The 16,898-nt window shown below is 42.7% G+C and overlaps 1 protein-coding gene across 4 annotated transcripts in view; it reads right to left on the bottom strand.

Moving 5' to 3' along the window:
* kuz (zinc-dependent metalloprotease kuz) overlaps nucleotides 1–16,898 on the bottom strand; it is a 299,784-nt gene that overhangs the window by 245,991 nt on the left and 36,895 nt on the right. For all 4 annotated transcript variants that reach the window (XM_065223435.1, XM_065223447.1, XM_065223441.1 and 1 more), the window contains exon 2: nucleotides 12,714–14,303. In XM_065223435.1, the coding sequence (XP_065079507.1) occupies nucleotides 12,714–12,771 (58 nt within the window). In that variant the 5' untranslated portion in view covers nucleotides 12,772–14,303. The remainder of the gene's footprint in view (nucleotides 1–12,713; nucleotides 14,304–16,898) is intronic.

Below are 16,898 nucleotides of genomic sequence, written 5' to 3'. Positions count from 1 at the left end.
CAATACCCAGGAGTTGGCAACGATCTTTCTATGGTGGAAGGTTCGTTGGATCATTCCAAGGAAGGTGGCGAAGACCGTAACGAACGAATTTCCTCTGAACAGACTCGATCTTCGCTATCCAAACTGTTTCATACGAACACCATACTACTACACCAAATTCCAAGATCGATCGCACTAGAGAACAATATAGAGCTGTCAGGCAGGTAGGATCCCGAAACTCATCAGAGATCTTGAAGATGAATCCGAGTTGTCTGATATCCGTGTAATGTAGCTTAAATGTCAAAGCAGAATCAAGTGTAATTCCTAGATCACGAACGTTGTGCACACTCAACGTGAGAAAATTCCTAGAGCACCACTCTTCGAAACTATCGATCAGGTGCTGCAACCGCAAGTAATCAGTGAAGCATCAAACCGCAGCCAGTTGGAAGTATCAAACCGATTTCGTTAATGAATATCGAGAATAGCAGCGGTCCCGAATTGCTGCCTTGAGGAACGCCTGAGTTGTTTGGAAAATATTCCGGTTGGCCAGAGTCGATTTTCACACAAAACACAAACCAACGAGTGGGTCCTTGAGAGACACCGAGCTTCGCGAGTTTGGCAAGTAGAATGGTATGATCAACCCGGTCAAAAGCAGCCTTGAGATCCGTGTATACGACGGCCACCTATGCTCCTACCGCCATATTCCGTAGGGATAGGGAAATGAACGGAGCGAGGTTTGTTGAGACCGAACGTTTGGGGTGGAAACCATGTTGGGCAGGAGAAATTTAGTTTCTACATAAAGCGTCGTTGATGATTATCTCGAATATCTCGAACAGGCACAAAGAGAAGTAATTCCTCGGTAAATCTCCACATTTCGCTTGTCTCCTTTCTTGAAAATCGGGAACATGAACGATGATTTCAACGAAATGAAAATACACCTAGTTGTAAGGAAATATTGAACAGCTTTGAAAGCAAAGAGGAAAGCTCTGTTGAGCATCTCTTGAGTATGGACGATGGAATGCCGTCAGTTCGAGCATTTCTGCTTCTAGATGGCAGAGTCGAAGAGGTCCAATGTAACCGTGAAAATATCAAAGCTAAACACGTAACTGGGAGTATCTCTGATCCCTTCAGCAACTTGGCTTAACGATGCCGTTGAGTCATTGAAAACACTCTTGAAATGCTCTGCCAGGAGACTACATTTTTCTAAAGAAGTGTTGGCTTTTTTATCGCTTATATGAATCTCAACTGGTAGCCCATCGTCTTTCCTTTTTGTCTTCACAAACGTCCAGAATAGCTTAGGATTATGCCGGAAATTGGTCTGGATACGTCTTGAGTACTTCTTGTATAAAATTCGATAGCCATTACTTGCTAACGAAAATAATCGCTTGGTGAATGAATTACGGGCCTGGCTGTATTTGCGAAGAGCCTTCGATCTCACACGCTTCAAGTGTCGTTTTGGAGCAGGTCTTCTCAGAGGCACACAATCCATTATTAATTGACTCACAACTTCGTCGAAATAGTTAACGGCTTCATCATTGGACGAGCACAAGTCAAGCGACTGCCAATCAACCTGGGCCAGGCTTTTTACATCAATGGTGTCTTCATAGAGAACATGAGCTGATCGATTGATGAATGCTCCCAGCGCTGGATGATCGGCGTCTAGATGTATCAGAAGCTCGGATGCCTCGACGACACTGCACTCTAGTGCGGCGGTTTCGTTCACCAGCACAAAATCAAGCAGCCGAGTGTTTCTGTTTCATACAGAATTAATTTGCATTAAACCATGCACAGGGCTGGTAACGGCTGACTAAAATTACGAAAATGGTGACCAAATAGTGACTTTTGAATAATAAATAAGTAACCAATAGTTACATTAATATGATGACTCAGAAACTCAAATAAGTTTTAATATTGAAATAAACTGTTTTTGTCGTGGAACTTAAAATCACATTTCATGAATTCCTCTAATTATAGCGAAACTCTCAACGGAATCTCCTATTAAGAGCATTTGAAGTGAAATTTCCGGATTTTCCCAACGATTTTTTTTAATGTCTGTACTGTACTGTTTGAAGGTCTTGAATTTGATTCTGCCATTGAAATCTTTAAAATTTTGATAAAACTTTGATAATTCGCTAGGAATATTTCATATATTTTTTTCAGAATGATCTCAACAACTTTTTTAGAATTATTTCACTCCTCGTAAACTTGCTTCTGAAACAAGCTTAACAAAAATAATATTGCATTCTGGAAATTTTTTGCAGAACAATGGACAACTTTCTTGGAAATAGATTATTTTCGTAGTTGGAGATGCTGAACGTCAAATATCAGATCAAAAGTGGACATTTGAATGAACTATAGAGTTGATAGTTCCGTAGTACTATGGCAGTGTGAAAATTGTATATAGAAAGTAAAAAAAAATTGAGGAAGGTACGAATCGGGTAGAGCATCCCTTTTACCAAACTCATCCGTTGATGAGGGATAGTGAGGGGTGTTTCACCCAGCCACACTGGCAAAAGGGATAATCGCCGATTTGCTCATGTACCTCCGATGTGCGGAAACAGTTCTATCAATTGTTTCACACTCAAATCGCCTGATTGCTATACCTGATTCGTACCTTCCTAAAAATGTCCTTTGCTCGCTTTCTACTTCTAATTTCTATATACAATTTTTACACTACCGTACTCAACTCTATACTTTCATCTATGGTATAAAATGTTCACTTTAAGTCTGATATTTGACGTTAAGCATCTCCAACTATTTAAATCGATAACTTCATAATTAGTTAAAGTAGATTACATTTGATTTTTTAATTAATCTTCCAGAATTTCCATGAAGGTTCTTCGAATAAATTAATTTTAAATTTACTTGAATTCTCCTTAGAACTTCCATGAAATTAACATCAGAAATATCATAAATTTCTGCTTAAAATAATCTTGGACTTCTCCCTGAATTATATTGGAAATTCAATTCGTATTCCCCTCAGAATTCCCATGGTATTTCCTCAGAATTCTCAGAACAAAAATCCATCTCAGAATACCCTTGAAACTCTTCGAAGAATTCCTTTGAATGAACCCTCAAAAGCCGATTCCATTGGAATTCTTTTCGGAATGTATTTCGAACTCTTTAGAGTTCTCTTGGAAGCATCCTTAGAAATCATCCCAGAATTCTTTTATAACTTCCTTAGTGCCAAATACTCAATTTAAAAATTTAGTCTCAAATTTACTCAATTTAAAAATCTATTTCAGTTGTGAAAAAGTAACTTAAGTGACTATTTTTAAGGCAATAGCGACTTTAGTGACTTTTTGGTTTGAAAGGTGACTTTTTAGTGACTGTTTTCAAAAAAGTGACAAAGTCACTAAAAACTGACCTGCTACCAGCCTTGCATGCAGACTGAAACCATCCAAAAGAGCACAGCAGGAATCAGGCTTGTACGACCAAATTTAAAAATAGTTAAAAATTAAACTTATTTTTTCTCAATTTTTTTTCTAGAAAGACATTTCAACCAACAAGCCGCCCATACATTGCAATGCCGAGAAAAAGAATTATTAAAGACTTATTGCTTATAAATGTGCCCATCTTGCATGCAGTGCAAAGTCAGCACATTTATAGAAAAAAAATTACAAATATTTTTTTTTCTTGTCATATTGAAGCCCAGCATCAAAAAAATCTAAAAAACAACTACAGAGAAATATTCAGGTGTCACGGTCAGATTCACTTATTGTAGCATGTATAAGACAGCTAACACAGCCCAAATTTTACTCCTGACGTCTCATTGTAGACTATCCTCCCCTATCTGTCAATGTTATGCAATGTCAGTGGCGTTTCCTTAACCTCAATCTACCTGTACACCAGCTCTCAAAACATAAACAATTATCAAAATATTGCTTGCAATGGATGGATATCGAGTAAACTAGAAGATTAAGTGTATTGTTCAACCAATTCGAGTATGAATAAGGCATTAAATCTGGTTTTGAAAGTTGGTGCACAGGTAAAAAGTGAGGTTACGGGACGCCACTGTGCAATGTTCTGAGTTGTATGGCCACATGAACGCGACGCAGGCCTAAAATGCGTACTTCAGTCAAACTAACTCAATTGAGCATAAATCGTATCCAGCACCCAGCATACACCGGGATCAATGTTACTCCCAAAATTGACAATCTAGACTTTTAAATATTTCAAAGCATCAAACCCGAATGTTTGCACCCTCCTCGTTGTGAACATTCCCAACTCGCGAATTTTGCGGTTGATGAATTACGGGTTTGCGGCTCAGACGTCATCAAATGGAAGTGAAAGGTCGACGGTCTATAATTTGATTGACCGGATGTCGTGCCGTTGGCTGCGTCGTCATCGCGAATGATTTTACCTGTTTCGGTAAGCCCCATCCTATGTACCGAAGATAGGTACTCTGTGAATGCGCCGATTTGAAACGGACGGGACGGGCACAACGAAAGCCATTTGTTTGAACAACAAATTGTGCAAGGCTGTGCCATGGAAAGCGAGATAGAGAGCACTGCGGTTTATGCGGTTCAAGCAAGATATTGAAAAAAGGTCTCTTAATCTATCCGGGCGTTTAGCTCGATGTGCTCGGTTCTGCTTCTGCTACTGTGCTAACAAAGACATCAAATAATGGAACTCGCTGTTCTTTCGCTCCATGTGCGTACGCGCTTCGTTGTAGTCATGGTGGCTCTGCTACTCGCTGCTGGATGCATACTTGGCTGTATATAATATTGGATGGATGTGAACATATGTGTCGGGGAAGAGTACCACACGCGGTTGCTGACGGTAGCTGAACGATAATCACATGTACCAGTTCCGCACTAGAATTCTGACGCTCCATCCGTGGGGCTTACAGCGAAGTTTGGAAGATTTAGCATACCCATCGTTCAAATGATTTCGTAATGTATCAAGAAATTTCTACTCACAGTATGCAGACCATGATGCTAAGCTGTCGTTGTAGCAGCCACCCACCATCACCCGCCAGCTACAGCACAGCGATGATGGACGTATATGTGCATATCGTTACGGTATTTTGGAGAATGCATGAAGCGGCGGTGTTGGCGGTGGTACAAGTACACACAGTACACAATTTCTCGCTACGTTCCATCATGATTTTCCCTCCGCATAAAGTCTGCGCCGATGTGTCAGTATGTGTGAGTGTGAGTTGTGTCGAAGCAAATATATCTCCATCAGCAAGAGCGAGACTGGGATTATGAGTCAGCAGCAATGCAAAGATTGCATTATACATACCATCCGAAGCGTCGTCGACGTTGCTCTCCTCGGCCCACACCGCGTTCCGACCAGATTTGGGTCTTGAATCAACAGCTCTCTGCATTGGTCTCGCGAAGCGAAGCAGCACAAAATATGCATCATCACGGCGACGCACGCTTTGTCTGCTGCAGCAACAGCACAATAATGCCTGCCTCAAAATCCCCAAGAAGGTCTTATGGTATCACTTGCAAATTGGAAAACATCATGCAAAATGCCCATCTCGTCGTATACTACCTACTGTCGCGATTTGCCTTTGTTGGTTCCATCAGCAGATTCACGATTCGTTACGCAGCAGTAACAACATCGCAGGAAAAAAATCACTCACCAGCAGCAAACAGAACAAGTGCAGCATGGGTTTCCTCGCGCGAAGGAGACTCTCCATGACGAAGGACGACGGTTTGGCAATTTCGGAGATTTACGCTCCGTTGACGGCACCGGCACTGACTGGCACTGCAGCTGTCTGCGCTTGATGAGATCCACAATGAGCTGTCGAAATTTGACGAGGACCAAGAGGCGGTAGCAGTCGTATTTTGCCGACTTAATTAATACTAAAACGGGTGTTGCACAAATTGGCGTGGTATAAGGCTATTTGTGAGGCTTGATTTGGTTCCATTGTCAAGGATACGAACCAAGGCGGCGAGTGGAGGAAATGTTTTGCGGGTTGACCTTCGGTACGGGTGTGCAGTAATTGAGTGCCCCACAGTTTCAGTGCTAATTAATTGGTGAAGATATGTGGTTGGCGTTGTTGAACGATTAGGTCATTGAAGGATTTTGGAAGGATTTTGAAGTATGGATTGTAAATATTGGGATGTTCTGAAGAAAATTATTCAAGAAGAATATAAAGCAGTGGCGTTTCCTTAACCTCAACCTACCTGTGCACCAACTCTCAAAACATAAACAATTAACAAAATATTGCTTGCAATGGATAAATATCGGGTACTTTCAGCCGATTCGATTATGAATATGGCATTAAATCTAGTTTTGAAAGTTGGTGCATAGGTAAAAAGTGAGGTTACGGGACGCCACTGATTTACAGGCAAGAATTTTATGAAGGTCTGCATAGATATTTCAAGAGACGAATTGAAAGTTGAACTTCGAGCAAACCTATTTATTTCAAGACCCTACACTTTTTAAAGAATTTAAGAAAGGATTTTATATTAAATTCATGGAAATTCAAATGATATTATTCTATTACTAAAACAAATCAGTATCGCTGAAAGACACACAAAAAGAAATCTTAGGCTCGCCCCTTTTAGATGAGGCTAGTGAGCAAATCCACGCCAACTGACGAACCGATTTTCTTTTACCCTCTCCGAATTAAAAACGGTCAATCTAGCGGAGGTCTACGGTATTGCTAGTTGTTCTGATATTTCATGCGAAAAGAACAGTTCTAGATAGAGCTGGAATTAGGGCGTAACAGCTTTTGTAAACAATGACTTCTCTCGAAGATTTATAGGAATTCAAGTCACGCTCACGCAATCCAATATAACCATCGGGTAGGGGAAGTCTTCCTCTACCCGATGGTGATGTTGATTTGCGTTGGCGAGCCTTGATTTTGTAGAAATCATCGAGAGAAGTCATTGTTTACAAAAGCTGTTACGCCCTAATTCCAGCTTTATACAGGATGTTCAAGGGCAGAACAGTAATAAACCTCAAAATTTATTATGGAAACTGGTTAACATTTATTCATTCATTTTCATCAAGCCAATGTAGACTACATACCAGGGGCGTCGCCCGAACCTCAATCTACCTGGTTCAACAACTCTCAAAACGTAAACAAACAAAACAATATTGGTTCCAATAGATACAAATCAGTGAAACTAGAAGACCCAATGCCCGTTGAAACCGAGTTGAATGTACACATGAACAGGTAAAAAGTGAGGTTACGCGACGCCACTGCTACATACAATGATTATTACATTGTTTACTTACACACCATGCATTATTTCTATTCTATTTTAGCTTAAGTTTTATTTACAGCTTGGACATAGTGATGTCAATAGGTTCACAATGCAAATTATACAGGCGCACCATTCGAAATAAGAAAATAAATTCCATGTTCTAAGATGTCGACAAGCTGAGTAAAAGTTTAATTGTGCTAGAACTTCTGCCAAATCTGTGCGCATTGAAATAATGTCGTTGATGAAGAAAAGCATTGCAAATTGCCGGCGCTCCTTAAGTGTTTGCATATTGATGAGCATGCAGCGCACTATAAGATGGTAATCGAAATGCAGTCCAATTCAATTTACGTAAAGCATATAAAGGAATTGTTTATGTACAGATTCTATGCGTTTTTCGTGTATGGATTCCATAATAGGTGGCAGTATTCCAGAATTGGTCTTACACATGTGGTATATAATAGCTTAATAGTGTATGGGTCTTCGAAATTATGCCTGAACCTTTTAATGAAGCCTAGCATTCTACGTGCTTTACTAATGAGAGTATTAGTATTAGAGGTAATGTTCTACAAAAGTTAGTTTGAAGTCTAGGATTACGCCTAGATTTCTAACAAATTTGCATTTGCCTAATGATATTTCAATATGCGGTGTTTCAATGTTTCTGCTAAATGCTATTGCGGTGCATTTGTTTACGTTCAGTTGAAGTAGACATTTACTACACCATGTGTTGAATACATTGTTTTCATTCTGGAATTCTTTTGCATCGCTAAAATTACTTAATTCCATCAAGAGCATATACAAGCAGTTTGATTTTTTTAAGTATGTAGGAAATATCGTTTAGGTAAAAAATAAAAAGAAGTGGGCCTAAATGAGAACCCTGGGGTACCCTACAAAATGGTGAGTTGACAACCTGGAAGGAGCGAAATACCTAGCCCTGGTCCTCAGAAGTTCCTACTTTACGCCTCCCCGAGTCATATGATAACAAAAGACTATCAGCTAAAACATGGACACAGCTGGGTGGCGTAGCCTGGGCAATGTTGCCAGTCCGGCAATAGCAAAGTGAAGAGGTGCGACGCCAACACTGGCGCGGTAACCATAGTACGGTGAGGAAATGCTTCACCAAACCCGAGCGTCTGTTCACCATGGAATTGCGGCTCAAAACGGCGTCTGTTCTCAGTGTTAGGAGCGGCTGATCACCGTCCTAGTGCCAGCGGGGGACTCTAAACAGAGCTGTGCACGATAGTTCCCCGGCAAGACAGGGGGTTGGGGCAGGCCCAACAAGCCGCCCTGGAAAAGAACATAGTTGCAAATACTGAAGAAAGAAATACAGATCGGGACAATCGGCACAGACCTACGCGACGAAATAATGACTACGATTGGAAACTCGGAACATGGAACTGCAAATCACTCGGCTTCCCGGGCTGCGATAGGTTAATTTATGGCGAACTTCAACCACACAACTCCGAAGTCGTAGCACTGCAGGAACTTTGCTGGACGGGACAAAAGGTATGGAAAAGCGGGCATCGAGCGGCTACTTTCTACCAGAGCTGTGGCACCACCAACGAGCTTGGAACCGGCTTTGTAGTGCTGGGTAAGATGCGCCAACGCGTGATTGGTTGGCAGCCGATCAACGCGAGAATGTGCAAGTTGAGGATTAAGGGCCGTTTCTTCAACTACAGCATCATCAACGTGTACTGCCCCGAAACGACGACGAGAGAGAAGCGTGCATGCGCTCAAAACTCTCGACGGTCGTCGTCGTCGTCGAAGTCTAACGCCGCGACCCAACATTGAGCAACTACGGGACGCTGGAGTTGCCCAGGAATACGCGCAGCAGCTGGATGTTGCACTACGCACGGAAGAGCAGCTTGGCGCAGCTTCTCTTGAAGATGGCTGGAGGGACATCCGTTCCGCCATAGGTAGTACTGCTGCAGCGGCACTAGGTACTGCAATCCTGGACCGAAGAAATGACTGGTTTGACGGCGAATGCAAACTGTTAGTAGAGGAGAAGAATGCAGCACGGGCGAGAATGCTGCAACACCGCACGAGATTGAATGTGGAGCGATACAGACAAACTCGGTTTTCCGAAGGAAGAAGCGTCAGCAGGAAGACCGAGATCGCGAGGCGATGGAAAATCTGTTCCGCGTAAACGACACACGGAAGTTCTATGAGATGCTAAATAGTTCGCGCAAAGGCTATGTGCCGCAAGCCGATATGTGCAAGGACTTGGACGGTAACCTTCTCACGAACGAGTGTGAGGTGATTGAGAGGTGGAAGCAGTACTATGACGAGCACCTCAACGGTAAAGCAGCAGAAAACGAAGGTGTCACGGAAACAGACCTTGGAGCACGCGTAGAAGACGACAGGCTACCGGCCCCTGATCTTCAAGAAGTTGAGGAGGAGATCGGTCGGCTGAAACACAACAAAGCAGCTGGTGTAGATCAACTACCAAGTGAGCTATTAAAATACGGTGGTGAAGCACTGGCTAGAGCGCTGCACTGGGTAATTGCTAAGATTTGGGAGGAGGAGATATTACTGGAGGAGTGGATGCCCAATCTACAAAAAGGGCGACAAGTTGGATTGCTGCAACTACCGCGCGATCACACTGCTGAGCGCCGCCTACAAGGTACTCTCCCAAATTCTATGCCGCCGTCTGTCACCATATGCAAGAGAGTTCGTGGGGCAATACCAGGCGGGATTCATGGGTGCCCGCGCTACCACGGACCAAATTTTCGCTATTCGGCAGGTTTTGCAGAAATGCCGCGAATACAACGTGCCCACACATCATTTGTTCATCGATTTCAAATCCGCATACGAAACAATCGATCGAGATCAGCTATGGCAGATTATGCACGAGTACGGATTTCCGGATAAACTGACGCGATTGGTCAAGGCGACGATGGATCGAGTGATGTGCGTTGTTCGAGTATCCGGGACACTCTCGAGTCCCTTTGAATCTCGAAGGGGGTTACGGCAAGGTGATGGATTTTCGTGTCTGCTGTTCAACATCGCGTTAGAAGGTGTGGTGCGAAACTTTGAGACGATGGCGGAAACGTACATCAGACTGAAGGCTGAAGCTTGGCGGATTGGACTTGCCATCAACGCATCAAAGACAAAATACATGAAAGGAAGAGGTTCTAGGGAAGACAATGTTAGCCTCCCACCCCGAGTTCAGATTGACGGTGACGAAATCGAGGTGGTCGATGAGTTCGTGTATTTGGGCTCACTGGTGACCGCCGAAAATGATACCAGCAGAGAAATTCAAAGACGCATTATGGCAGGGAATCGTGCCTACTTTGGACTCCGGAGGACGCTCCGGTCGAATAAAATTAGCCGCCGCACGAAGTTGACTGTCTATAAGACGCTGATTAGACCGGTGGTCCTTTACGGCAACGAGACCTGGACTATGCTCGTGGAGTACCAACGCGCCCTTGGTGTTTTCGAACGGAAGGTGTTGCGTACCATCTACGGTGGAGTGCAGATGGATGACGGAACGTGGAGGAGGCGAATGAACCACGAATTGCACCAGCTGCTGGGAGAACCATCCATCGTCCACATTGTGAAAATTGGGCGACTACGGTGGGCTGGGCACGTCGTAAGTTTGCCGCACGACGACCCAGTGAAAATGGTTCTAGAAAGCAACCCAACAGTAACAAGAAGAAGAGGCGCGCAGCGGGCAAGGTGGATCGACCAAGTAGAAGTTGACCTGCGGACCCTTCGCAGACTACGAGGCTGGCGAACTGTGGCCATGGATCGAGTAGAATGGAGACGACTTCTTCGGACAGCAGAGGACAACAAGGCCTTAGTCTGATTGTTAAGGTAAGGGGTACCCCAGAGGTGACTGAAATTGGTTCTGAAAGTTTATTTTGAAAGCGGACTATTTGTTTACGATGTGTTAGGTATGATTAAAGCCAATTCAAACGTCCAGGCTCCATTCCTATTTTCTGCAATTTGATGCCACGTTAAGTAAAAAGAGCTGTAATTTGTTATAAGCGGATTTTGTGATACAAGAACAATGTTCAATGTTGTGGCAGCTCCCACAACTGAACCCTACCTATCGGTAGAATACTCAATAAACCCACTCTATACTATCGAGGCAATGCTTGTCTACGTGTTTTTAATCATTATTCAATCATAAAAGTGCTACTCCATGCCATCAAACAAAAAATCCACCCAAACAAGACCACTATCCTAAATTCCCATTTAGTTGATTCTCTGAGCTAATTAGGCCGTTAAGAACACAATACGAACAAGGCCAAAAATTATACTCTTCTCTTAAATCTTAAATCGATTCTTGAATTTACTCAACAGCACTACAATGTGCCAAAAGGATCTACGTCGTTAGACTCAATTAGATGTAACATCTATTAAGCGACGCACATAACGTTTTGGAGGTTACATTTTGCACCAAATAACAACGTCTAGTGTCTACGGAAAAAGATTTTTATCAACGCTCAAGATCTCAGCAATGTGTCAACACGCCAAATCATCAAAATAACCTTTTATTTGAGTAATTCTTGCTCAACTTGCAAAAATGCAGCATCAAGCAACCACAAATTTGTAACTCTATTTAAAATTTGAAATGAACAACCATCCTTAAACTATACGGAGTAATTAAGTTGCTTGAAACTGGTAAAGTTAGTCATACTTATTAATAAGTTTTCCTGAGATTCCCTGATTTTCCAAGGAAGTCTACGTCAACCATGCGGTCGTGTCTTGTACATAGCCCTACCAATTTTTTTTTGAATCGATCTGAAACACACCAAAAATCTACTGGATCGAACATTATCGTTCGATTTTTGGTTCCGATTCAGAAACAAAACAAAATATTTTGCATTTGGTTTGCTGCATTAAAACCAAGCTATCCCGCTCGAGCAAAGGAAGAAATTATAGGAATCAAACGTCCTTCATCCTTGCCATGTACAACGCCCCCAGCTCTTCACTTTAAAAACATATGACATCTGAACTGTCCTCAACGAAATCTGTCTTCGTTTTTCCGACATTTTGAAAAGAATTTATCGATTCAAAATTACCCAATACTAATTGAAACCCCAAACTGACACTTTTAGTTGACTCTCATCATATTCTTGAGGAACCTAAACAGCATAGGATTCACCAAACTAGCAAACAGAATTCTCAAAATTCTTGAATACAGGCAAAACGCAAAATTTGGGCGTTTTCCAATTCGCGCTGGCGGACAACCGTCCTAACATTCATTATCAAAACATCAAGAGCCTTTATCAATTCAATCAAACTACTGCCCTCATGTGACCTCTCCAGACTGACATTAAACGGTGTTCGTGCTGTACACTCTCGCGAACGCTACAAACTGGTGATCTCACCACCCAAACAAAATGACTATCAACATCAACACTAGAAAACAGCCACCGTCACTGACTCAGTTCTATGCAGTTCTCGTCGGCAAATTGTTCAACTTTCCCCCGTTCCCCCAACAGCCAAATACTTATTTATCACAACAACACCGCTCTCGCACCGCAAGCACCCAATCCAAAACGGTGCGGGTAGGTAGGAACCTATAAAATTCGTTTCGATTTTCGGCATGCCACTTACCACTTTCGATGTCGATGACGAGAAGAGTGAAAACGATTAATCCACATTTTAGAAACATTTTCCAAACACTGCCGCCTGCCGACTGCCGCTCCTCCTGCTCCGCCTCCTCCTTCTATTCCCTGTCTGCTTCAAGCAGCAGCCTCAGCCAAAACAGAACTGGTCTGGCCTGCAGGCTAGCTTGTTGTTGTATATCGGTGAAGGTTGTTATTTCGATTCTATTCGTCTGCGTTTGCTTCTTCTTCTTCTTCTTTCTATTCTTCTTCACCATGCAATTGAACAAGAAATAATAAACAACCGCTCATTCGTTGCTGCATGCACTCACTTTTTTCCAATGCACGGCGAAACCCCTAACTACACTACACGGTACGACTTCTGATTGAAGACTACGGGCCTTAATTGGCTCTTGGGCGATTTTTTTTTTCGGAAATTGTACCCGAATAGAACTGGAACACACTTATTCTTCTTTTTTGTTTCGAGGATATTTGTTTTTAAATTCCGCGAATTCACTTTCGGTACCCTCGACAGCGAGTCGACTGTTGGTCCTGATGGATCGGCACCATCATCGTCCTCGAAAGCGGAGCTATCGTCGTCGTCATGGCGTCATCATCATCGTCGTCGTCGTCGTCGTCGCCCTAACTCCGGATCCATTCATTTCAACAACACAACCCCATGTGGAAGCGAATCTCACTCGTGTTTTGGAAGTGGATACTGACGCTTCCTTCTACTAGCCTGATAACGCGGATAGTTCGGCTGGCATCAACAACGACAGCGGCGACGACGAACGAATGAATGAATTATCACCATTGCATCCGACACTGACTGGCGACTGAATCACGGCACATTTGCTGCTGCTCTTCCCCTGCCGTTGACGAGTCTGGATGATGGATTTTATTTATGTATTACTTTTTTTTTGCGCTACTTCAATGCTAGCGAGAGGTGCTGGAACATGGGATTTCACTCCATTCTCAACTGGCGCGGATTAAATCGAGTGTAGAGTTTTCGCTTTCCGCTTTTTTCCTGCACGAATCGAAGCGGCTCTTGAAAAATCGCAAAACACCACTATCACTAGCACTTGACGATGATTGGCAAAAAACTCACAGCACTGCTGGTGAGAAACGCGAAAATAACACGAGATTCAGCAAAACAGTAGACCTAATCGTTGAATCGGGGCTGACTTGCAGCGAAAACACTTCCGACCAGACCAGGACCACTTTTCCTTTCTTTGAATGCCAAATATGCAAACACTCACACGTGTGCACACATACACTTCGATTCGTTCCCCCCAGAAAACGCAGCACTTGGCTACTTTTAGTTTGGATTTTTCAATTAACTTTTATCACTTCATAAAGAGCCCCCTCGCTTTCGCTTTGGGCGTACGTATGTTATATCCTGCCTGGCACTAATTTCACTACCGACGAGCTCTTTTGGCGTCGTGGCGTTCGCTCATTCAACGCGACGTCGACGGCGGACAAAGACACAGTACAGCATCCTTCGGAGCAGCAGGATCAGATTCCTCTGATAAAAACTCCCGCACCAATACACTGTCACTGGCTACTGGCACTTTGTGTGGAATTCCTTCCAGTGGAGAATCTGAAACGAAATTTAAGAAAAATAAAGAACCCATTATTATTTGCCACGAACTACGCACTAAAAATTTACATTCTTCAGACGACCAAATCAGCAATTCAGGATTAAAACTTCTAGCAACGAAAATTGTCAAAACACCTATTTTCATCGAATTTTCCATTTTGCTGCCTCACCAAACAAAAAATGCACCAGCTGACTGCCGTTTCAACCGAAGCCGAGGTAAATCCAAATCAACACTACACACTCGAAATTCTCTCGCAAGGGCCTCATTTTCGAATGAGATTTTCACCAAACTCGTCGTAATTTTTGGAAAACTGTCGTCCAGCCACAACCCCCTGATTACGATGGGTTCAAGAGTTCGTCAACAAATTTCCTTTCCTTTGTTATCGCCGAGAGTGTTCACGTCCACAGTACACAGGATGAAATGTATGTTGTTGTTGCTGCTGCTGATGGCCTCTACATGTTCGTCGAGAGTTCCCCATTGCGCAGGTCCTTTCGTTGGCTTCCAGCACAGACTGCTGGCAGAACTGGAAGGATCCTGGCACCAATACAACCGCATCCAATGTAGTGGAGGGTAATCACTTGCATGCTGCTGCTGCTGCTGCTGTTGAGACTTGGTCATATGTTTTGCTTCTTTAGAGGTTGATGCAAATAGGCGAGACGCGTGGACGGATGAGCAAAGGGTGTAAAGAAAGATGTGTGCTGAGGACTTTGAGCGACAACGATGTAGGTATGTAGGTACATCGCCGTTGCAAGGCTTTGTTATTGTGACGACCGCTGTGGGGGGGGGGGGCTTCGAAAAGCTTGTCAATAATCATAATTTCGGGGCTTAGCATAGTGGAATCTTGGATTCGCTACGATTTCCGTTTGACCTAGATATTAAATGGAAATGAATTTACGTTCCGATTGTCACAGTAATTGGATTAATCCAGCATCACTGGTTCCATCTTGATCCTTCTAGGAGCTAGGGTTGCCAGTTGGCACAATTAATTAATAAGGTACTGTTCAGAGTACCTCCAGTTCCACACCAAATGACGAACCAGAAAAATTCGACCTTCTCCAACTTGCATGAAACTTCGCATTATTCTTTGTTATGGGCAATCATTCACATTTTTGCAAAACTCCGCCATTCTTGATTTTTTAGACGTAGGACTACGTCTGTGATTTCTATATGGGGGTACACTTTGTGAAAACCGAAAATGGACCATGTAACAAAATTATGAAAGATTTTTAACGTTAATAACTCAGCTGCTCCTGGACCAATTTCAATAATTTTATCGCCAATCGATCAGATATATTTCTACGCATCTGTTCAATGTGAGACTTTACCATTTAACAAAATGTCACTATTGAAAACTGCCCGAATGTGCAACTGTTTCTTTGATATTAAGATTTCAAAGTTGAATTCCATCCGGTCTCACCAAACGGTGTTTATTGTGGCTGCAGCTCACATGATCATCCAAAGAAGGAGAAAGAAACCGCACCGCTATTGATCGGAATCTGTAGCTCTTCATGAGTCCCTGTGAACCACTCAGGCCAAGCCTATGCTCACCAGCCTCATCTGTGTTTAACACCCTAATAGCTCAGCATTACTCAACCATACGACAAAACGGTCCTTTTCAGCACCACCATAAATTTGTAAAAGAGTATTCTTTGGACTTTTGTGAAGGTCATCAATCGGATGTCAGTTCCCATATCAAGATAGAGCTGGAAATACGGGCGTAACAGCTTTGGTAAACAATTACTTCTTTCGATGATGTCTTGAAAGGCTAAAAATCTCTATAATAAAGAAAAAAAAATGTCTTGAAAGTCAAGGCTCACTCACGCAAATCAACATCACCATCAGGTAGGGTAAGACTTCCTCTACCAGAGATTATGTTGGTTTGAATTCCTAAAAATCATCGAAAAAGGTCATTGTTTACAAAATCTGTTACGCCTAAATCCAGCTCTATCTTGATATGTTTAAATCTAACATACCATGTACTTTAAGGCAACATTGGGGGTGCGATTTCAAAAACCAAAGTCGGTCGCGGCATGAAAGTTGGTCCAGAGATGATGGATTTTCATTCTTAATACGCCAATCGATAGGAATTTTTCTACGAATTCGTTAAAATTTGGACTTTACATTTTTCTAAATGTCACTATTGCTATGATAATTAAAATTATCACCGGTTTCCTGCGAAAAGCGATTTCCCTAACACAGATTTCAAAATTGAATTCTTTTCGGTCTCACCAAACGGTGTTTATTCAATCACCGCGTGGTGAGTGGTGGTGTTCTCCAGTACACAACGAAAGGCTACCTGCAAGCAGCGAGCTGCAGCCCACATGAGCATCCATACAAGGAGAAAGAAGCCGCACGCAAATCATTAGCACCGCTATTGATCGGAATCAGTTGCTCGTCGTAAGCCGCTGTGGGCCATCTGTGTCAAGCGCGTAATACTAAAGATTATAAACAGGGAGAATCCCGGTCAAATTCCTATTCATAAAACACAAGCTCCTGCTGCAGTTACAAATAAGATTTATTATATAAGTAGTCCTAGGTCACCCCATAGGGCTGTCTCTTGCAGTTGTTTTTCAAAATGGCGTCTTTTACATTTT

Source organism: Ochlerotatus camptorhynchus, unplaced genomic scaffold (assembly GCF_037179485.1).
Source record: "Ochlerotatus camptorhynchus isolate MF236.1 unplaced genomic scaffold, CSIRO-AGI_Acam_v1.1 ptg000017l, whole genome shotgun sequence".
In the NCBI taxonomy this organism is placed as follows: Eukaryota; Metazoa; Arthropoda; class Insecta; order Diptera; family Culicidae; genus Ochlerotatus; species Ochlerotatus camptorhynchus.
Note: the sequence above shows the minus strand (reverse complement) of the source record. Positions and strands in the feature narration are given on the sequence as shown.